Source organism: Ovis aries, chromosome 9, assembly GCF_016772045.2.
Source record: "Ovis aries strain OAR_USU_Benz2616 breed Rambouillet chromosome 9, ARS-UI_Ramb_v3.0, whole genome shotgun sequence".
NCBI classification, from domain to species: Eukaryota; Metazoa; Chordata; class Mammalia; order Artiodactyla; family Bovidae; genus Ovis; species Ovis aries.
In genome coordinates, this window is record NC_056062.1 from 4,222,313 (window position 1) to 4,246,916 (window position 24,604).

At 39.9% G+C, this 24,604-nt stretch overlaps 1 protein-coding gene across 1 annotated transcript in view; it reads right to left on the reverse strand.

The window, feature by feature from the left end:
* Positions 1-24,604, reverse strand: part of COL19A1 (collagen type XIX alpha 1 chain) — a 488,172-nt gene that overhangs the window by 343,278 nt on the left and 120,290 nt on the right. The window contains exons 10-11 of the mRNA XM_042253848.2: positions 18,427-18,471; positions 15,072-15,116 (exon numbers count right to left, since the gene is read on the reverse strand). Coding sequence (XP_042109782.1) covers positions 15,072-15,116; positions 18,427-18,471 — 90 coding nt within the window. The remainder of the gene's footprint in view (positions 1-15,071; positions 15,117-18,426; positions 18,472-24,604) is intronic.

Sequence of the window (24,604 nt, forward strand, 5' to 3'; positions counted from 1 at the left end):
AAGTACGGTAGTACAGCCCAGTGACTGGCATACAGGGGCTGGCACTGAGTGGACAGGTAAGAAGAGATACTGACTGGAAGCTGGAGAGGATGTGATGAAGGTAGAGCTGAGGGGCCCTCAGCAATAGGAGACAGAGGGTAAGCTGCAATTTAACACACATCTGACACGGACGGGATGCATGTTCACATCTTTGAAAGTGTACAACTTGAAGGTTCGTACTTGGGGAACTTACTGTATTGCGGTCCGATATGACTGCTGAGCAACATTTTGAACATCTAAACACTTTTTTTCTATGTGGTAACATAATTTACTGATTTTCCCTGTACTTCCCCAGATGCATCTTCCCCATGCTTTCCTTCCTCTACTCAGTTTCTGGATGTTTAAGCTTCTTGGTTCACAAGCACAGGATTTCTACTTCCAACTCCTTTCCTTATGCAATCCCATTTCTACAGCCTATCACCCCCCATTTTCAGCTGGAGTACAGATTCCTTTTTTCTGAATGCCAGGCTCAGATTTAATTAGAGGCATCACACACCTAAAACTCATGGTATAAACCATCACCCAAATTTGTTCATTTTCCAACATACAACGGGCAGAATGTGACAATAATCTCTTACCACCATCACCTTCTTTCTCATTCCCATATCACCAAAATCAGCTGGAGCTCTCTCCAAGTTATACCTGAAATCAGTCTACTTCTCTCCACCTCCAGAAAAATTACTAGCTCCAATTATCTCTTGCTTGGCTACTGCAGAATCTCCTAAGTATTCAGCCTACATGTATTCTTTGCATCCTGCCTTTTTCACCAGTCTATGGAAAGACATGAAACATGAAGGGAATGAAAACAGTTGGAATAAAGAAGCTAAAATACGTATTCTCTATGACACTGTCACATACAGCCCATTGCTTTCAGTGGAAAAATTAACAGAATTAATAAAATGATCAACTAGAATCAATAAGATAATTGGGTAAAGTGACTAGAGAGTAAATAAAGATACAAAAATCAAGAGCTTTCCCCTAGGTCAGCAATACTCAGTCCCATGACTGCACATTACTCTCTTCTCACCTCACACCCCTTCTGGAAAATTATGTGCAGGCTCTGTAAGCTGGCAGTAGGGCTTTCCTGACTCAAGTGATGGAACCAGAGGTGCATCACCTAGAGTCTCCATACTCAGAATATGGGCATGAGACCCAGTGATGGCAGTGCGTGATTGGCATGGGCTAATGCAGGAGTGCAAGCCGGGGAACAAGGCTGCCACTCTCCCATCTACTACTAAGTGTACCAACGAGCAAGCAGAGTCAGGCTGTAAGACGAGCAGGAGAACAGAGCAACTTCACACAAAAGGAGAGATTGTGCAGCCAGAGAAGAAAGTGGAGGAAGAAGTGTCCTGGGTCTTAATGGCTCTTTAGTTGCTGATGCCAACCAAATCCTCTGAGGCTCAGCACACTCTGCTCTATCCCAAAGCAATGTGTATAGTTAAAATAAAACCAATAAAATTACCAATAGTTATATTTTGGAACTAGGAGAACAAAATTAAATTCATAAAAAAGACAAAAATAAAAGCAAACACTTTTTCAACATTTTACTCTATGCCAGGCACTGATTAGGATCCTTTGATGATAACATAATTTAACTTTGACACCAATAAAATAAGTATTATTATCATTCTCTGTTCAAGGATGAGGAAATCAAAGAGTGGGTAACCACCCAAATTTAAACATGTAGCAAGTAGCACTATAAATGGGTGAAAATATACCAAAAAAAAATTTTTTTAAAGAAGAGTAATGAAACTGCAGTGTGTATGTTAGCTCCATGACCCCATGGACTGTAGCCCACCAGGCTCCTCTGTCCATGGGGATTCTCCAGGCAAGAATACTGGAGTGGGCTGCTATGCGCTATCTCCAGGGGATCTTCTTAACTGGAGCATCAAACCCACGTCTCCTGCCTTGCAGGCAGATTCTTTACCGCTTGGGCTACACGGGAAGCTCCTTTGTTTGCAGTGTTAAAATGCATCATAAAAGTTAAAATAATGTGGCAGAAATATAGCAGTTAACAGATAGATACCCTTAACATGATCTTCGTAAGTAAGAATTAGTATATGGAAAAGAAAGCATCATGAACAAATGTGTAAGGAAATTATTGTCAGACAGGTTTTGAAGGAAAATTTGTTTCATTTTCATCTCAGTAAAGTCAACAAAATACATTTTAGGTGGAAGAAAGAGTTACAATGTGTAAAAGGAAAACTAGAAGGAAATGTGAGTATTTAATCGATTTCTTGAAAGCATGGGATATCAAAACATAGAAGGAATTAAAGAATTAGAAAAGAAACACCATCAAAAAATCTAGAGTTTCTGTATATCAATTAACAGTAGATACTAAAGGCAAACCTTATGATGCAAACAATATTCATAATATATCTGATATAGAATTGTATGTGTAAATGCTTAATCTGATGTCATTAAAGGAATAAAAATGTAAAGGGAAATAATGTTTATCGATTAAAAAATTGAAAAATGCAATACTTAAAGCTAGTTTGTAAACAGATTGAATAAAACTCTGGTGAAATTAATTTGAGTACACGTACCAAGAATCTTAAAATTTTGCATATTCATCAACCCAATAATTCCCATTCCAGAAATCTAATTTAAAGAAAGAACAAGAGATATACTTAAAGATGCCTGTCAAAGTATGCTGATTCTGCATTACATGTACTAGCTGAAGCAATCTAAAAAAATACAAGCAGGAAGGATATATTTCCAACAAGGCATTGGTCAAATAAAATATTATATATCCAAACAGTGAAATATTAAGCAGTTATTAAAAATAATGTTTTAAAAAGCTAATAGTCATGAAATAGAAAGCCCCGAATGGTTATTCTTCTCTTTTTCATATCTTTCATATCTTTTTTGATATTTTACTTTTTCTATAACCGCTATTAAAATATACAGCAACATATTTGATATAATCTAGAGTTATTCACTGGCCCTATAAAGAATGAAGAAAATGATATGTGATCAGTGGAGACTAATGTTAAGCCTCCAGCTTGGCTGTGGGATTATCATTACACTTCCCCACTGCCTGCTGCCACGGCTAATTGAAAATTGGCATGGTTGCTCTCGTACCAATTGGCATTGGCCACAGATAAATTGCTGTGTATTTTGAAATCATAGTTTTATTCTGCTCCATCTGTTCTGCTCATTTTTCAAGTCAGCTGTCAAATTAAACAAGTAAGCCCTTCCTAAAAGTTGCAGAAATGTTATGTTACCAAGGTAAATGAAACCATTGTCCAACATCCAACATGTTCATTAGATTCTACAAGAGGAACCAAGAAAAAATTCATAGGAAATGAGAAGACACGTTGACAGTTGCTTTAAAGTGATGATAGGCAAGTACTATACTTATTAATAACGGTATTTAACATTCTTGCTCTAGTTTGAATACTAGGCATAATGGCCAAGAAAGCTTTAATGGTGAAATGTTACAAATACATTTTAACTCTGATCTGCTTTTTCCAGTTGTTCTGGTTTTAGTATTTAGCTAAAATTGATAACCACACGAGACTATGTAAAAAAGTGCTAAGTCATTTTTAGAGAGAATGAAAATTCTTAAAGAGATGGGAATACTAGACCACCTGACCTGCCACCTGAGAAATCTGCATGCAGGTCAGGAAGCAACAGTTAGAACTGGATATGGAACAATAGACTGGTTCCAAAATGGGAAAGGAGTATGTCAAGGCTGTATATTGTCACCCTGCTTATTTAACTTATATGCAGAGCACATCATGAGAAATGCTGGACTGGATGAAGCACAAGCTGGAATCAAGATTGCTGGAAGAAATATCAATAACCTCAGATATGCAGATGACACCACCCTTATGGCAGAAAGCGAAGAAGAACTAAAGAGCCTCTTGATGAATGTGAAAGAGGAGAGTGAAAAAGTTGGCTTAAAACTCAACATCCAGAAACCAGAAAATTAAGATCATGGCATCTGGTCCCATCATGGCAAATAGATGGCAAAACAATGGAAACAGTGACAGACTTTATTTTCTTGAGCTCCAAAATCACTGCAGATGGTGACTGCACTGAAAGATGCTTGCTCCTTGAAAGAAAAGTGATGACCAACCTAGACAGCATATTAAAAAGCAGAGACATTACTTTGCCAACAAAGGTCCATCTAGTCAAGGCTATGGCTTTTCCAATAGTCATGTATGGATGCGAGAGTTGGACTATAAAGAAAATTGAGCGCTGAAGAATTGATACTTTTGAACTGTGGTGTTGGAGAAGACTCTTGAGAGTCCCTTGGACTGCAAGGAGATCCAACCAGTCTATCCTAAAGGAATCATTCCTGAATATTCATTGGAAGGACTGATGCTGAAGCTGAAACGCCAATACTCTGGCTGCCTGATGGGAACAACAGACTCATTGGAAAAGACCCTGATGCTGGGAAAGATTGAAGGTGGGAGGAAAATGGGACGACGGAGGATGAGATGGTTGGATGGCATCATTGACTCAATGGACATGAGTTTGAGCAAGCTCCAGGAGTTGGTGATGGACAGGGAAGCCTGGCGTGCCACAGTCCATGGTGTCGCCAAGAGTTAGACATGAGTGAGTGACTGAACTGAACTGATCTCAACTAAGTTATTCCTTGACTTAGTTATTTGATACATTGTAACTCTCTATTTCCATTCTAATTATGAATACATTTTCTATAATATTTTCCTATTATACATAAAGCATCTGTACGATTTCAAATATGGAAATATCTTTTGACACAGTCTCCAAGTCCCACTGTCTAAACATAACTTAAGAATTATACTGCAAGTCAGGGGAGAATGACAAGGTAAAGGAAGTCAGTAAATATCTATTCATCCATTCTGCTCTGAGGTAGAGTTCAACTGTTATCCTCAGACAAGGAATCTTTATTCATTTGTGTTCAATTTACTACAAAAATGACCCCATTTTTCATCACTCTAAGTATCCATACCCTTTGCAATGAGATTTTTCAGCTGTCAAGGGGTGGCATCTGTTTTTCCACCCGTTGAATCAGGGATGGATTTGGGACTTGCTTTGGCCAACACAATGTGGCAAAGGTGATGGCATGCTGTCTCTGAGCCAGGCACCTCAAGAGGCCTTAAATGCTTCTGCCTGCTCTCTTTGGTGAACCTTTACCTTGAGAACAAGACCAGGATAATTGCTGGAGGATGAGAGACCATCTGGAGTTGCATGTTGTCCATCAAAACCCAGCCTACACCAGCCATCCTCAGCCAACCTGCCAGCCAAGCAGAGCTCACGAGCAAACCTCAACAAGACCAGCTGGGAACAAACTCACTGAGCTAAGCCCAGTCTAAACTGCTAAACCAAAGGTGCATGACCTAAACAAATGAATGTCATGTTAAGCTACCAAAGTTTTCAGCAATTTATTACACACATATATTAGGTAGCTAATATATCCTCTTGTCTTTTGTTTACTTATTTAGAATAGGAAATAATACTAGGCAAGTAAAAATTAGACCATAATTATATCAAATCTATTTCTCTCAAATATCAGTATTATCATTTTTTCCACATTTTGGCTATTGGGGATATAAATATTTCCTGAACACCTTTTATTTACTTATTTTACTCCTACAAAAATAATAGCAAATGAAGCAACTGACAAACAACTAATCTCAAAAATATACAAGCAACTTATGCAGCTCAATTCCAGAAAAATAAACGACCCTATCAAAAAATGGGCCAAAGAACTAAACAGACATTTCTCCAAAGAAGACATACGGATGGCTAACAAACACATGAAAAGATGCTCAACATCACTCATTATTAGAGAAATGCAAATCAAAACCACAATGAGGTACCACTTCACACCAGTCAGAATGGCTGCGATCCAAAAATCTGCAAGCAATAAATGCTGGAGAGGGTGTGGAGAAAAGGGAACCCTCCTACACTGTTGGTGGGAATGCAAACTAGTACAGCCACTATGGAAAACAGTGTGGAGATTCCTTAAAAAATTGCAAATAGAGCTGCCTTATGACCCAGCAATCCCACTGCTGGGCATACACACTGAGGAAACCAGAATTGAAAGAGACACATGTACCCCAATGTTCATCGCAGCACTGTTTATAACAGCCAGGACATGGAAACAACCTAGATGTCCATCAGCAGATGAATGGATAAGAAAGCTGTGGTACATATACACAATGGAATACTACTCAGCCATTAAAAAGAATACATTTGAATCAGTTCTAATGAGATGGATGAAACTGGAGCCGATTATACAGAGTGAAGTAAGCCAGAAAGAAAAACGCCAATACAGTATACTAACACATATATATGGAATTTAGAAAGATGGCAATGATGACCCTGTATGCAAGACAGCAAAAAAGACACAGATGTGTATAGCGGACTTTTGGACTCAGAGGGAGAGGGAGAGGGCGGGATGATTTGGGAGAATGGCATTGAAACATGTATACTATCATGTAAGAATCGAATCACCAGTCTATGTCCGATGCAGGATACAGCATGCTTGGGGCTGGTGCACGGGGATGACCCAGAGGGATGTTGGTGTTGGACAGGGAGGCCTGGCATGCTATAGTCCATGGGGTTGCAGAGAGTTTTACATGACTGAGAGACTGAACTGAACTGAACTGAACTGAACTGCCTGAGGCAGGCAAAATCAATTATTTGTGGTACTAATATAAAAAAGTTCAAGCTGGTTTTAGAAAAGGCAGAGGAACCAGAGATCAAATTGCCAACATCCACTGGATCATGGAAAAAGAAACTTCCAGAAAAACATCTATTTCTGCTTTATTGACTATGCTAAAGCCTTTGACTGTTTGGATCACATAAACTGTGGAAAATTCTTCAAGAGATGGGAATACCAGACCACCTGACCTGCCTCTTGAGAAATCTGTATGCAGGTCAGGAAGCAATAGTTAGAAGACATGGAACAACAGACTGGTTCCAAAGAGGAAAAGGAGTACCTCAAGGCTGTATATTGTCACCCTGCTTATTTAACTTATATGCAGGGTACATCATGAGAAACACTGGGCTGGAAGAAGCAAAAGCGGGAATCAAGATTGCCAGGAGAAATATCAGTAACCTCAAATATGCAGATGACACCACCACCCTTATGGCAGAAAGTGAACAGGAGCTAAAAAGCCTCTTGATGAAAGTGAAAGAGGAGAGTTAAAAAGTTGGCTTAAAGCTCAACATTCAGAAAACTAAGATCATGGCATTTGGTCCCATCACTTCATGGGAAATAGATGGGAAAACAGTGTCAGACTTTATTTTGGGGGGCTCCAAAATCACTGCAGATAGTGATTGCAGCCATGAAATTAAAAGACACCTACTCTTTGGAAGGAAAGTTATGACCAACCTAGATAGCATATTCAAAAGCAGAGACATTACTTTGCCTACAAAGGTCCATCTAGTCAAGGCTATGGTTTTTCCTGTGGTCATGTATGGATATGAGAGTTGGACTGTGAAGAAAGCTGAGTGCCGAAGAATTGATGCTTTGGAACTGTGGTGTTGGAGAAGACTCTTGAGAGTCCCTTGGACTGCAAGGAGATCCAACCAGTGCATCCTAAAGATCAATCCTGGGTGTTCTTTGGAAAGACTGATGCTGAGGTTGAAACTCCAATACTTTGGCCATCTCATGCGAAGAGCTGACTCATTTGAAAAGACCCTGATTCTGGGAGGGATTGAGGGCAGGAGGATGAGGGGACGACAGAGGATGAGATGGCTGGATGGCATCACCGACTCAATGCACATGAGTTTGAGTGGACTCCTTGAGTTGGTGATGGACAGGGAGGCCTGGTGTGCTGCAGTTCATGGGGGTGCAAAGAGTTGGACATGACTGAGCGAATGGACTGAACTGAACTGAATATAAAAATAGTTAATTTCTAACTTTTGTTATCAGTTAAATATAAAATTTAAATCAACCTATGAGAAATAAATCCATAAAATACTACTAAAGAAATGCCCATCATTCTCATTGTTTGTGTTCAATCACTCAGTCGTGTCTGACACTTTGCGACCCCATGCACTGAAGCATGTTAGGCTTCCCTGTCCTTCACTATCTCCCGAAGTTTGCTCAAACTCATGTCCATTGAATCAATGATGCCATCCAACCATCTCATCCTCTGTCTCCCCCTTCTCCTCCTTCCCTCAATCATTCTCATTCAGTTCAGTTCAGTCACTCAGTCATGTTCAACTCTGCGAGCACATGGACTGCAGCACGCCAGGCCTCCCTGTCCAACACCAACTCCCAGACCTTGCTCAAAATCATGTCCATTGCATCTGTGATGCCATCCAACCATCTCATCCTCTGTTGTCCCCTTCTCCTGCCTTCAATCTTTCCCAGCATCAGGGTCTTTTCAAATGAGTCAGTTCTTCGCATCAGTTGGACAAAGTATTAGAGTTTCAGCTTCAGCATTAGTCCTTCCGATGAATATTCAGGATTGATTTCCTTTAGGATTGACTGTTTGGATCTTTCTCATTAGCCTAGCATTTATGTATCGAGACAATATATGATGTGTCATGGATATATTTTTGATATTTAAAATGTTGCTCTTCAATATTCACTCGAGTGGAAACCAAGAGTTCATGAGCTATGAAATAGATAGGAAGGATATTTTCTCATAAGCATTTTCCATTTCTCCTATCACATCTTTAGAAGCACCCATCAAAGGCAAAATGCTGAACATCATACATAAAATCAACATTATGTCTAAATGCATATTTTATTCTAGGCTGGCCTACGAAAATTTGAGCTATGTCATCTGAAAATTAAGAAATACAAATGATTGGATGCAGAAAATTCTGGATTAATAAAGCATACTTAACTGTACATTGCAATAGGTATTTTAATAATTTTATTTATTTGACTATCACTTTTTCTACAAAAGAAAATTACAGATTATATTACTTATATGATGGTAATATAATACAACAATATGTGTTAAATAAATTCACTAAAAAAAGGCAACAGTGAGGCTTTTTCCAGTGAATTTCTGTCAGATAAAATATTTACAACAGCTATAAAACCAGAGTAATAAATATTTAAATGTGATTCCCTAGTTTAAACAAATTTATTTTAAGGTACTTTAGGACCTATACAGCATTCTTGTAAGAAGAAAATAAAAATCACAAGTAAGTCACTGGAAATTTACAGCAACCTGTTTTCCAAAGTTTTAAGGGATGAATTAAAGCAGGAATCTTATGCTTTTGTTAGTTTTGCAGTTATTGCTATTAGTTTAACTCAGAGTAAAAGAAAATATCATTGATCAAGATGCTGCCTGTAATTTTTAAAATGAGTTAGAACCTGCTGAATCACGAACACTCTGGGCTTCGGAATATGTCAACTCTTGCTGTGGACAAAAGTAATTTGGTGGTTCTTTTCCTTTCCACTAAACTTACAAGATCTTGAAGAGATCAAATAAGTTTAATATCAAATGGAAAAGTTTCACACTTGCTGCAGCATCTGAGATCCTTGTAAGAATCTGCTGCTAGGTGTGCCCATGTTGGGCTTCCCAGGTGGTGCTAGTGGTAAGAACCCACCTGCCAATGCAGGAGACGGAGGAGATGTGGGTTTGATTCCTGGGTGGAGAAGATTTTCTGGAGGAGAGCATGGCTAACCACTTCAGTAATCTTGCCTAGAGAATCCCATGAACCAAAGAGCCCAGAAGACTATAGTCCATAGGGTTGCAAAGAGTTGGCCATGACTGAAGTGATTTAGCATGCACACATGTACCCATGTTATCTTAAATGTCACTGTTGAATAAACCAAAATGGGCAATATTTTAGCTACAAAATATCAGGAACACTGTGACATGAGTAACAGTTGCTACTGCAGGCTTTTCATGATTAAATTATATTTAACAATAAAGTACAACAGAATCAAGTTTAATGCTGAAGAAATTAGTTTTTAAACTTCAGTTAAGGTTTGATTGACAATATAAAAATGATAATTTTAAAAGCAAACTAAATCACACGATCTGAAACAACTGTTTACAAATATTGAATTCTGTTTTAAAGAGGATGCTTACATTTGCTTTTCTGTTTACTCTTTCCTTTCATCAGTGCAGCCAAGTAATATTCCTATTTTCACAAAGATCGAAAGTAAAGACTGGGATCAAGGTTTAGGAATGAATATGACCTCACTGAACCTCTGCCAAGTGGTCTTTTTCTAAGGTGATATTCATAGTCTAATTCTTGCCTTTATTTCTGGTCGTATAACAAGAAATGATTTGGCTACATCAAAAGACTTGGCGAACTCTTCACTACCTCATACCAGTTAGAAAGCTCATCATTAAAAAAGTCTACAAACAATAAATGCTAGGGAGGGTGTGGAGAAAAGTGAAACCTCCTGCACTGTTGGTGGAAATATAAATTGGTGCAGCCACTAGGGACAACAGAAAAGAGGTTCCTCGAAAAATTAAAACTAGAAACACCATGATGGTAGTTTAGTCGTTCAGTCATGTCCGACTCTTTGCAACCCCGTGGACTGTAGCCCACCAGGCTCCTCTGTCCATGGGATTCTCCAGGCAAGAATACTGGAGTGGGTTGCCATTTCCTTCTCCAGGGGATCTTCCCAACCCAGGCATCGAACCCAGGTCTCCTGCATTGCAGGCAGATTCTTTACTGACTGAGCTATCAGGGAAGTCCAAAGCAATCTTGCTCCTGGACATGTATCCAGAGAAGACTATTAATATAATTCAAAAAAGATATATGCACCCCTATGTTCACCACAGCACTATTCACAAAAGCCAAGAAGCCTGGAAGTAACCTAAATTTCCATCAACAGGGGAATGGATAAAGAAGATGTACGTATATACAACAGAATATTACTCAGCCATAAAAAAGAATGACGTGATGACAGTTGCAGCAGCATGGATGGACCCAGAGGTTATCATACGAAGTGAAGCAGATCTAAGAGAGAGCTAAATAAAAGTAAGAGAAAGACACATGCAATCTCAAATATGACAGAAGGGAACCTATCTACAAAACAGAAACAGGGCCACGGACAGAGAACAGACTTGTTGCTACCAAGGGGAGGGGCTGGGGGAGGGATGGGTTAACAACTGGGATTAGCAGATGCAAGCTTTTACACATAGGATGGATAAACAGTAAGACCCTACCACATAGCACAGGGAAGTACAGCGTCCTGTGGAATTTTCCACAATGGCAAAGCATATGAAACGGAACATATATATCGGAGCCACTTTGCTGTACAGCAGAAATTAACACAACATTGTGAATCAGCTATACTTTAATAATATGAATTTTAAAAATAAGAGTGCACTCTTCCCTTTGTTTTTTGCTAGCAGCAGCCACGTAACATCTATGGTAATACTGAAGGAACCTAAGGAAAATCTCTCAAAGAAGGGATGGTTATGGCCACTCTGACAGAAACAGAGAAATTCCAAAGTAGACCTCAGCTGGGAGTCAATTCCTCAGCCAGAATACAGACCTCTCCCTTCCTGTCTCCTGGGCCATGCTGTCAGAGATCCAGGGATCCCTGGATGATGTTCTAACCAGGAACAGGGCGGTGAGTCAAGGTTGTCCCTAAGATAAACCAAAGCATGGTGACTCTGAAGAGGGCTGTCTTCTGGGAGAGTCCTACCAGTTCCATAAACTAACCTCTGAGGGGAAGAATGATTCTCTCAAGCAATTTTCGCTTCGGGACTGACTTGTCTGGTCCATGTCCAGGTAATGAATTATTTATGTTTCTGTCATGTTATAAACTGCAGTAGACTCAGGAATATGCTTTCAAATGAGGTCCTTTATACATGTTCAAGTTTCATTGTGTGTGTGGTGTCTGAACTGAGGGCAGCATCTTCAATACGTTGAGGAACCATGTGACAGGTTTGGACTAAGCCACCCTGAAAGCTCCTTTTCTAGCCATAAAGAAAAGCAGCAGATTTCTCTACTTGGTTTATTATATTAGGTGCAGAAACGTCACCTGAAAACCATCATGTGGCATTTTCTTTTAGTTGGTAAACTTTTCTTCTTTTGGTCAGTAGCCATGTGGCTGTGGTAGATATGATATCTCTAACAATAACTCCCTGAATTATTTCACTTTGCAACTAATTTTAAACACATTAACTAAGGAAGAAAGGTGAGTCTTATTTTCCCTGCATACTCAGTTTTCCACAAAGAACTGAAACTCAAATGAGATTGACTTTGTTCAGAAAACAAATTGTGACAGAAGCAGTCCAAAACTTTCATTCTGGCTTCACACTGAAATGAGTGCTGCACATAATGTTCCTGTTGAACTAATACAGAAACACAAAGTTACTAATCTAGACATGAAGGCTTGATATCAGTCATTTATCTTATGGAAAATTATGTGTGGTCTTGTATCATAATTAAATAGCATTAACACTGAAAAAACTAAAACATCCCACAAATGGTAAATAATAATCAAAGCAAACACATTTTCTAACGTAAGGATTGTTATGTAAATCTTACATTTGACCATAAACCACTTGAGTTGTGCTTATCATTCAAGATATTGTCTTTTCTCTTTGGTGCTTTCTTTCTGATATCTCAACCATATTCTCCATAAATATTTTCACTCTTGGTGAAATGGACTATTTGAAGGCAACAGTTAACAGATATAAGGAATTAGAAGGGAAATCTTTGAAGCCAAATGTATCTAATGTTTTTCTGTAACTCATAACCTGTGAGAAACTATTTATTACTGAGCAACACCAATTCTATATGTAAAATATCAAAATAGCCACCAAGAGTTTAGTGAGACGGTGACTTTAAATTACAGAGAATATATCTGTTTTTCTTGCTCATTCTCATTTATTCCTATAGGTAAAGTCCCATTAATAAAATAGGAATATATGTAAATAAAGCATTCATTTAATGCCACGGTCTTGCAATGACAGTTATTCTAAAGCAAAAATGTTCAAGAGACTCCTAAGAAAGAAGATTCTTTTAAAAAACAATCATCACTCAGTGGACTCCTCCTCAGTTATAGGTTTATTATATGGCTGTCCTGGCTCCCTCTCACTGTTTTGTGAGGAAATGTAATTACCAAATAGCTTATAACATGCATAATTTATCTTATAATTGTAATAGATGCTCATTCTCTCTATAAATACCTAATGAAGAAGCAAGTTATTGACCACTGCCCAGAAAACTCAACACAGGCCACCCAGTCTAATTTGAGATGATCTTTTTCCCCCTTCCAGCCTCCGTTCTGGCTGTCTAATTACATGGCATTTTATTAAACACAGGAATGGTGCTGTTTTTGTTCTATCTGAAAATAAAGCTAGACATATGAAATGCAGAAGAATGCAAATGATGTGTGAAGGGAAATTCTGGATGACCAAGACACTTCTATCCTATATAGTGGCTCAGTGGTAAAGAAGCCACCTGCCAAAGCAAGAGATGCAGTTTCAATCCCTGCCTCAGGAAGATCCTCTGGAGTAGGAAATGACAACCCACTCCAGAGTTCTTGCCTGGAAAAGTCCCCTCTTACACTGTTGGTGGGAATGCAAACTAGTACAGCCACTATGGAGAACAGTGTGGAGATTCCTTAAAAACTGGAAATAGAACTGCCATATGACCCAGCAATTCCACTTCTGGGCATACACACCGAGGAAACCAGAATTGAAAGAGACACATCTACCCCAGTGTTCACTGCAGCACTGTTTACAATAGCCAGGACATGGAAGCAACCTAGATGTCCATCGCCAGACAAACGGATATGAAAGCTGTGGTACATATATACAATGGAGTATTACTCAGCTATTAAAAAGAATCAATTTGAATCAGTTCTAATGAGGTGGGTGAAACTGGAGCCTATTATACAGAGTGAAGTAAGCCAGAAAGAAAAACACCAATACGTATACTAACGCATGTATATAGAATTTAGAAAGATGGTAATGATAACCCTGTATGAGAGACAGCAAAAGAGACACAGATGTATAGAACAGTCTTTTGGACTCTGTGGGAGAGGGCGAGGGTGGGATGATTTGGGAGAATGGCATTGAAACATGTACATTATCACATATGAAACAGATCGCCAGTCCAGGTTCGATGCATGATACATGGTGCTCAGGGCTGGTGCCCTGGGATGACCCAGAGAGATGGGATGGGGAGGGAGGTGGGAGGGGGTTCAGGATGGGGAACACATGTACACCCGTGGTGGATTCATGTCAATGTATGGCAAAACCAATACAATATTGTAAAATAATTAGCTTCAAATTAAAATAAATAAATTTATATTAAAAAAAAGAAAATTCCATGGACAGAGGAGCCTGGTGGGCTCCAGTCCATAGAGTCACAAAAGAGTCAGACATGGCTTGGCAACTAAACAACTAAAAGACACTTCTATCTTCCACGCTTTCAGTTCAAATTGCTTTGAACTGAAATTCAAATGATTTCAGCTTGAATTGATTCAGAAAGATTGCTTGAACAGAGGGGTTTACAACCTGCCTCGGCTCCAATCTGCAGCCCTTTCCACATGAGTTCTCTTTACCTCTGAGTCTGGTAACCAGCAGTTTGAGGGGATTTCAGGAGTTCCCTATGTCTGATCTGTGATATCACACAGTCTTGGTTTTCCAAAACATTGCCTCTGCCCTTTAAATATTCCCTTTATTCAACTCTTTCACATTGTTCTGTTTTGAATGTGCCACCCATTTTCTGTTGGATCCTGTATATTACAATTTATTTAGTTCTACCTATTTATTTCCTCAGGGAAAATTCCGCTGATGGCATATAAATTAAGCATTTATTTAGAGTTGGACACGTCACCATCCATCAGTGCTGTTATGACACAAAAACACAGTAAATATTTGAATCATTTCTGTATCAGTGGAATGATTTCACTAGAAATGTGTAAAAATAACTGCCCCCTAAACAAGTTTAGAAAGATGTCTGACAGTCACTGATTTGGTAAGTCTACTCTAAGTGAGACAAATATTTTACAGAATTTCTATAAAATCACTGAACTGATTTTATGGAACGCACAAAATCAAATTAGATATTCTAGTTCAGAACGTTTTCAAGAACACAGCTTGTTCTCACAGTTAAGCATGAAAAGTGATCTTTACCTTCTCGCCAGTCTCTCCTTTGCTGCCTTCAAAACCTTGTTCTCCCTGTAGAAGAGGAATATGATGTGTATAATAATAGGTACACTTCTTTTAACACATATAATTATTACAATAAAATAATAGTTTCTAAATTTGAAAAATCAATAACTGTATATATTGTTTCTAAAATATAAGCTGAAAACCAATATTAAAGTTACACAAAATTTTAATTACTGACTGAAGGAATAATTTTCCAGGGTATAAGCTCTAGTTTCACTACTTCCAAGGCAATTTGAGGGCTTCCTGGTGGCTCAGAGGTTAAAGCGTCTGCCTGCAATGCGGGAGACCTGAGTTTGATCCCTGGGTCGGGAAGATCCCCTGGAGAAGGAAATGGCAACCCACTCCAGTATTCTCGCCTGGAGAATCCCGTGGACGGAGGAGCTTGGCGGGCTACAGTCCACGGGGTTGCAAAGAGTCGGACACGACTGAGTGACTTCACTTCACTAATGCAATATGATACCCATAAGCCTGAATTTCTCTATCCATAAGACCTTTCTCATAGGTTTTTTGACAATTGAATGCATCAAATAGTGTGCCTGGCAAAGACTGTCAGTCACCATTGCTATTATACTCTCACTGTTTATGCCACTAGACCCAGTAGGAACGTCCTTCTCAAGCTGACTTCCATGAAGGCCATTCCAGCAGAGGTGTGTGATGAATGAGCCGAGAGTTCTGGCTCCAGCTCTGAAGCCAGCGCCAGGCTCTTTCCTGCCCAGATGGCCTGCCTCTCCAGCACAGAACAGGGTGGGCTCTCACTCACCATATTGACTCTGAGAGGTAGAAACCCCCTGTTCTTCAACTAAACCTCTCTGATCTGACAAGCTTATTTTCCCACTTAACTCTGTATAGCTATTTAGAGCACTGATGTTTCATTCATACAATCAATAACTATTCATTGAATGCCAAATGTGTGTCAGGCACTCATGACAGTATAGCCAGCAAGGAAATGTTGAGGAGGGTCATACATACCCTTCCACCTACAAGAAGTGCTCAGTAAACATTTCCTGAGTGCACCAAGACAAGGGGATGAAGGGGTTTTTATCTCCAGTTTTTTTCTGCAATTCTTCAAACAAAGTGACACAACATAATTTACATTCATACATTAGAATAGAAATGCAGCTATTTTATTTATTTATTTATTTTAAATTTTTATATTCACTTTATTTTACTTTACAGTACTGTATTGGTTTTGCCATACATCAACATGAATCCGCCACGGGGGTACATGAGTTCCCAAACATGAACCCCCCTCCCACCCCATATCATCTCTCTGGATCATCCCCGTGCACCAGCCCCAAGCATCCTGTATCCTGCATCAAACATAGACTGGCGATTTGTTTCTTACATGATAGTATACATGTTTCAATGCCATTCTCCCAAATCATCCCACCCTCTCCCTCTCCCTCAGAGTCCAAAAGTCCGCTCTACACATCTGTGTCTCTTTTGCTGTCTCACATACAGGGTCATCATTATGAAATGCAGCTTTTTAATATGTGTATATATAGTCTGTATATTATATATAAAATCATATGTATGTGTGTATATGGACACATATATACATGATTAAATAATTACTTCTGCTTCATCTGGTATCCCATACAGTAAAGAATCTGCCTGCAAGGCAGGAGACCCAGGTTCGATCCCTGGGTAGGGAAGGTCCCCTGGATAAGGAATGGCTTACCTACTCCAGTATTCCTGCCTGGAGAATTCCATGGACAAAGGAGCCTGGTGGGCTACCGTCTATGGGATCGCAAAGTGTCAGACACGACTTAGCCATTAACACTTTGACTTTCTGCTTCATCTACCCTCACAAAAGGTACCAGGAAAGAAAGCAAGTTAGATGTGAGTACATTTGCCACTGAATGTGTGGTCTTTTTTCTGCCCTTTTTCCTAAAATACAGACTTTAACTCGATCTGTTGATTCAAGCTGACACGAAGCTGCTAAATGGCCCAGTACCCCAGCTACAATGCCAGCACGAGGCAGCCACCACAAACAACTGCTGGAAAGTCCAAAACTGTTTCCCAGCAGATAAATCTACACGTCCCTTGGCTGGCAACTCGACTCACAGATGCGGCGCATGCTGTATTACTAGGTTTTGTCTAGAACTGCTGGGAAGAAATGCAGAGGCTTGCTATTTCTTCTCTGCCAAATCAATCTTGGTATTTTCATCAAGCAAGTAAAGGAAGATTTCTTCAAAAGCTATAACTATAGATAACTGCCTGTCTTTTTATGGTAATTTTTTAGCTACAGAGCAAAACCTAGATGCTATAGTAACTTTTGACTTCTGGTTGCTAAAGTCTGTGAAACATCTCCAGAGCATAGAAATGACATGACTGGTGGGCATTTAATATAGCATCAATAATGCTCTCCCCTGTGGTGGGTTATCTGGGTGGTATCATGACAGCTGGCCCCACCCAAAGTGGCCCCTCATCTCTTCAGAAGAAACTGGAATAAGCCAGTCTCCGTGTTTCCAACAATGCTGGTCACATCCAATCATATTTCTCCCCAGGAGAAGAAACCAGCCTTTGGACAGTAAAGGATGAAATGAAGTTCACCTTGGGGAGAAGAAAGATTCTAGGCCCAAAGAATCTGGCCAGTGCAAAAGTCCTTATTATTTACAAATTTATCATTCTGAAACATTTTTTGAGGAGATCAGTTGCAACATCTTTGCAATATTTAATATTGTATGCCATTGTAACTATTACATTTAGCTCAATCTGGGAAATAACAAAAAAGGAAAAAAAGTAACCACAAATAGTCAAAAGCAGTCAATCCTGTTCTAGACTTCATTTAGCTTCCCTGGGGGCTCAGCAGTTAAGAACCCACCTGTCAATGCGGGAGACCTGGGTTTGACCCCTGGGTCAGGAAGATCCCCTGGAGAAGGAAACAGCAACACACTCCAGTATTCTTGCCTGGGAAATCCCATGAACAAAGGAGCTTGGCAAGCTACAGTCCATGGGGTCACCAAAGAGTCAGACATGACCGAGTGACTAAATATCGCCAAAATTTAGACTCTTGGTGAAAACATTCCCAGAGCAGCTGTCACACTCCCAGGCCTCAGAAAGCACCACTACCCATTCTCCAGAGAAGCATGTACCCAAGCCCCTCTCACAAAGCTCTCCCCTAGAGTAGCTCCTCTGAGAAGGGGTCGCTACCATGGGTTCTCTTTGAGAAGAAAGATCAAGTGGTGGTCGAGTCAGGGGACTAATTCAGTCTCACCAAATTTCCTGTATCTTCATTATATTATGTGCAACTTCAACTTTTGAGATGTTAAAAGTTCTTAACTAACATGAAACATTAAAAAAAACTGTTTACCTTTTGACCAGGTAAGCCTGGAGTGCCACGTAAACCATTTTCACCCTAAAAGAAACTCACAGAATACATTTCATTAGTCACCAAACACAAACGAATGAAGAATTTCTGCATTTCTAACCATCTGTTCCAGTGTTGTGGGGCAAGGCAGCCTAACGCTGAATGTTCAGTGAGTACAAGGGCTTTGCATCCACCCCTCAGCTGCCAACTCCAGGACTAGCACTTTCGTTTAGAAAATAAGAACGCGGAGGCTCTGACAGGTTTCTCCTAACTAGGAGCATCACCTAAGATTTGAACGTAGGTCTCTCTGATTAGACAGCCCATGCATTCCATATACTTGTGCTTCATTTTATTTTCCCTTTCGAATCTCTGGGCATAATGTTCTAGTCTGACACAGGTTCTCTACAGGCCAAGTACTGTTCTGACAACAAACTGTTATGACCATCTTCTTACAGGTGATTATACAATCAGGAGATAGAACTGGAATTAAGTTCACATAATTCACTTCTGTACATCTAACTGCCCCTCTTCATCGTCTCATGGAAAAGGTTTTGTTCTGGTGACCTCTTATCTAAAAACTTATGTCTGTGTATCTATGTGTGTGCCTGTGTGTTTGTATATATATATATAGCACCACCGACTCAATGGACATGAATTTGAGCAAACTCAGGGAGATAGCAGAGAACAGAGGAGCCTGGAGTGCTACAGTCCATGGGGTCACAAAGAGTTGGATACAACTTAATGACTTAATAACAACAGCAACAACTATATATATTCACACACACATATATACGTATGTGCATCACCTCAGATACGCATGTGACAGAAAGTGAAGAACTAAAGAGCCTCTTGATGAAAGTGAAAGAGGAGAGTGAAAAAGTTGGCTTAGAGCACAACATTCAGAAAACTAAGATCATGGCATCCGATCCCATCACTTCATGGCAAATAGATGGGGAAACAGTGGAAACAGTGGCTGACTTTATTTTTCTGGGCTCCAAAATCACTGCAGATGGTGATTCTTTTCCTTGGAAGGAAAGTTATGACCAACCTAGACAGCATATTAAAAAGCAGAGATTATTATTTTGCCAACAAAGATTTGTCTAGTCAAGGCTATGGTTTTTCCAGTAGTCATGTATGGATATGAGAGTTGGACTATAAAGAAAGCTGAGCGTAGAAGAATTGATACTTTTGAACTGTGGTGTTAGAGAAGATTCTTGAGAGTCCCTTGGACTGCAAGGAGATCCAACTAGTCCATCCTAAAGGAGATCAGTCCTGGGTGTTCATTGGAAGGACTGATGTGGAAGCTGAAACTCCAATACTTGGCCACCTGATGTGAAGAGCTGACTCATTTGAAAGGCTCTGATGCTGGGAAAGATTGAAGGTGGGAGGAGAAGGGGACGACAGAGGATGAGATGGTTGGATGGCATCACCGACTCAATAGACATGGGTTTGGGTGGACTCCGGAAGTTGGTGATGGACAGGGAGGCCTGGTGTGCTGGGGTCACAAAGAGTCAGACACGACTGAGCAACTGAACTGAACTGAACTGAATGTTCAGTAGACATATACATACATATACATATATATGCATATATATATATATACACATACACACACACACACACATAAAGAGCATATACTTTCTTGCTCGTTCCTGTCGATTGTCTTTAGATCAGTTTTAAAGACATGCCTGATGCTCTTTTATTTGAAACAATTACTTGGGAGAATTTTCCATTTTTCGCAGTCCATCTGGTTCCTGTGCTGGGTCTGAAGGTTTTCAGCAGAGGCCTATCAGTTTCCATTACTACAATTCACGGGCCATCTCTTTGACAAGCCTGCTTTGCAAACAGCACACAAGCTACAATGAGATACCCCGGGAGGATGTGCACATTCCCAGTGGAGCCTCAGGAATTCAGCTGCTCCAAGGAAGTGATTCAGGCTCTCGTGTTTCCAGGTTTAGAAAGCTCAAGACAAACGAGCAATTCTATTGACCACTTTATTTCCAGCAAACATTTTTAAGATTTTTTAAAGTATTGTCTAGAATGAAGTTAGATATCACTTCTTAGAATTTTTAAAATAGAATTCAAATATATGAAGAAAAAAAGAATGTCTTCGATTTTTAAAATAGCAATAATATATTCTATTTAAGCCTAAAAAGATCTTTCTCATTTCATCAATTAGTACATTTCTGGAAAGGTTCCATCATTTTTAGCAGCAGCCTAGTGCTCTATGTGTGTGCTCACGAATTCATGTCCAATACTTTGTGACCCATGGGTTGTAGCCTGCCAGGCTCCTCTGTCCACATGATTTTCCAGGCAAGAATAATGGAGTGGGTTGCCATTTCCTCCTCCAGGGGCTCTTCCTGACTCAGGGACCAAACCCACATCTCCTGCGTTGGCAGGTAGATTCTTTCATCACTGAGGCACCTGGGATGCCCCATACTGCTATATACACACACATAATTTTAAAGATGAAGGCTTTTCTTCAGTTAAATTACATTATCTGAGTTGCACAGTAAAACTGCTATTATCACAGAATATACTGGAAAAGCAAAGGCAAAACTTTGTGGCTAAGTTTAAGAAGTGTTGAAGCCACAATAAAATACAATGTACTTATTTATGTAATAAATTTATATTATTTAAAAAGATATATAGTTTTAGACCTCAGGCATCCCACAATTACATTAGAAACTTCCCATTTTGTTTAATAAAGTGATAGTCAAAGCACATTCTGATTTGACCCCAGGGTGCATTCTATGGAAATAGCTTCTGTTACTCATCACAGAACTATGCCCATTTGTCCATGAGGAACACAATTATTTTCATTGGTTGGTTCAATATAACGTTTTATGTCATATTAGAAGTTACACATGATAACAAGATATGGTATGTAATCCAGTGAAGCTTGCTGACAGTGCGCATTGCCAAAAATACTTTTTGGAAAAAAGAGAGTAGTACTAGTAGCTCCCTGCTTTCTCTGCTCACGGCTCATGCTTATATGCAATGTGCTGTGAGAACTGGCACCTAAAGAACCACCTCTGGGGTTATGTCAGCTTAGGGTCACACCTGGATGACCTGGCAACTGGGCACCAAAAGTCCTTAAAAGGAAGAATGCGTCTCTTTTTGATGGACGTTGGTCTTATGACTGTTATAATGAAAATGTTTTCCTATGGCCAGTGTTAATTGATCTCTGCTCTTTCCTGACCAAAAATTTGTTTCGTAAACATAGTTCTAAACTCCATGATGCCCCAATTGACAGCACTGATCACTCTCCAAGGAAGTGAGTTGGCTTCATGTGACACAATAACGTGAAAGATTTTGAGATATCAGGAAACTTTTGATGCTTAAAGTGTGCAACTCTGGTATTCAGAAACATTTATTTTCTCCTCACAGATTTTCTCAAAGTTACCAGAGAGGTCTGACATAGAAACTTATAATCATTTAAAACCATTTGGCATTTTTCCAGTCCCTGAGGGACAAGTTAGCATATTGTTTTCGACTCTATCCCCAAATAGTATTAAGTAGCATAACAACTGGCCTTTCCTGGTGGCCCAGCTGGTAAAGAACCCACCTGCAATGCAGGTGACCTCATGTGATTCCTGGGTGGGGAAGATTTCCATGGAGGAGGGATAAGCTGCCCGCTCCACTGTTCTTGGGCTTCCTTGATGGCTCAGAAAGTAAAGAATCCGCCTATAATGTGGGAGACCTTGGTTTGATCCCTGGGTTGGGAAGATCTCCTGGAGGACTGGATGGCACATGGTAACCCACTTCAGTATTCCTGCCTGGAGAGTCCCCACGGACAGAGGTGCCTGGAGGGCTACAGTTCATGGGGTCACAAAGAGTCAGCCACGACTGAGCGACTAAGCGCAGCATAGCATAACAGCAGAAGGAAATAATAGTCTTAAAGAGCAAAATTTTGTTTGAGAGATTAACAGACCATTTTTCTCCTGTCAAGATTTTATTTAAAACTTAATTTGCGTCAATAGAATGAACTTCCTAACTCTGAATCACAGTTTCAAAACTCTTGTGCCCATGCAGCTTGGGATCTAATTGAATTCTATTCAATGAATGCCTGCCTGAAATTACTGGAGGAGCTGACAGCTGTTTTTTCTAAACTCTTGCTGTCCCTCGGTGTTCCTAGTCTCAGCACAGGAAGAATTAAGAAACTTCTTTGGCTTCCCATCAATATTTTAGCCCATTATTGAAAGAAAATTATAATAAATGCTTCTTGTCTCTACTGTAATGTTCAAAGCTTATTTCTGTGGCATGTACTTTGTACTTCAGGTTTTTCCATCAAAGGGCCTGTGCTCCTTTCTCATTATGAATTCAAGGTCCAAATGGGCCACAGATGAATATGAGTAATGAAAAGCAGGGGGAAAAAATCTAACATTGCTGCTGAGAGCACTGTCACTGCGTTATTACTGCAATACATAGCGTGTCTTCAACTTCACAGTTCAGTTCAGTCACTCAGTCGTGTCCAACTCTTCATGACCCCATGGACTGCAGCACACTAGGCCTCCCTGTCCATCACCAACTCTCAGAGCTTACTCAAACTCCTGTCCACTGAGTCAGTGGTGCCATCCAACCATTTCATCCTCTGTCGTCCCCTTCCCCTCCTGCCTTCAATCTTTCTCAGCATCAGGGTCTTTTTCAATGAGTCAGTTCTTTGCATCAGGTGGCCAAAGTATTGGACTTTCAGCTTCAGCATCAGTCCTTCCAGTGAATATTCAGGACTGATCTCCTTTAGGATGGACTGGTTGGATCTCCTTGCAGTCCAAGGGACTCTCAAGAGTCTTCTCTAACACCACAGTTCAAAAGCATCAATTCTTTTGTGCTAAGATTTCTTTATAGTCCAACTCTCACATTCATATATGACCACTGGAAAAACAATAGCCTTGACTAGATGGACCTTTGTTGGCAAAGTAATATCTCTGCTTTTTAATATGCTGTCTAGGTTGGTCATAACTTTCCTTCCAAGGAGCAAGTGTCTTTTAATTTCATGGCTGCAATCACTATCTGCAGTGATTTCGGAGCCCAGAAAAATAAAGTCTGACACTGTTTCCACTGTTTCCCCATCGATTTGCCATGAAGTGATGGGACCGGATGCCATGATCTTCGTTTTCTGAATGTTGCACTCTAAGCCAACTTTTTCACTTTCACTTTCATCAAGAGGCTCTTTAGTTCTTCTTCACTTTCTGTCATAAGGGTGGTGTCATCTGCATATCTGACGTTATTGATATTTCTCCCGGCAATACTGATTCCAGCTTGTGTTTCTTCCAGCCCAGCATTTCTCATGATGTACTCTGCATATAAGTTAATTAAGCAGGGTGACAATATACAGCCTTGACGTACTCCTTTTCCTATTTGGAACCAGTCTGTTGTTCCATGTCCAGTTCTAACTGTTGCTTCCTGACTTGCATACACGTTTCTCAAGAGGCAGGTCAGATGGTCTGGTATTTCCAACTCTTTCAGAATTTTCCACAGTTTATTGTGATCCACACAGTCAAAGGCTTTGGCATAGTCAATAAAGCAGAAATAGGTGTGTTTCTGGAACTCTCTTGCTTTATTTATGATCCACTGGATGTTGGCAATTTGATCTCTGATTCCTCTGCCTTTTCTAAAACCAGCTTGAACATCAGGAAGTTCACGGTTCACGTATTGCTGAAGCCTGGCTTGGAGGATTTTGAGCATTACTTTACTAGTGTGTGAGATGAGTGCAATTGTGTGGTAGTTTGAGCATTCTTTGGCATTACCTTTTTTGTGACTGGAATGAAAACTGACCTTTTCCAGTCCTGTGGCCACTGCTGAGTTTTCCAAATTTGCTGGCATATTGAGTGCAGCACTTTCACAGCATCATCTTTTAGGATTTGAAATAGCTCAACTGGAATCCCATCACCTTTTCCCACTAATTAATTCATATTCATTAATAGAAAATTTACTTAAATTGAGTATTGAGTGAAATAGCTGGAACATATATCTGAAGTGAAATGCCAGAATCCTAACATGAAAACCAATAAAGGAGGAAGCCAAAAGTAAATCTGATTTTGATTTTGTGTATCACTAACCTGACCTCCGGAGAAGGCAATGGCAACCCACTCCAGTACTCTTGCCTGGAAAATCCCATGGATGGAGGAGCCTGGTGGGCTGCAGTCCATGGGGTCACAAAGAGTCAGACATGACTGAG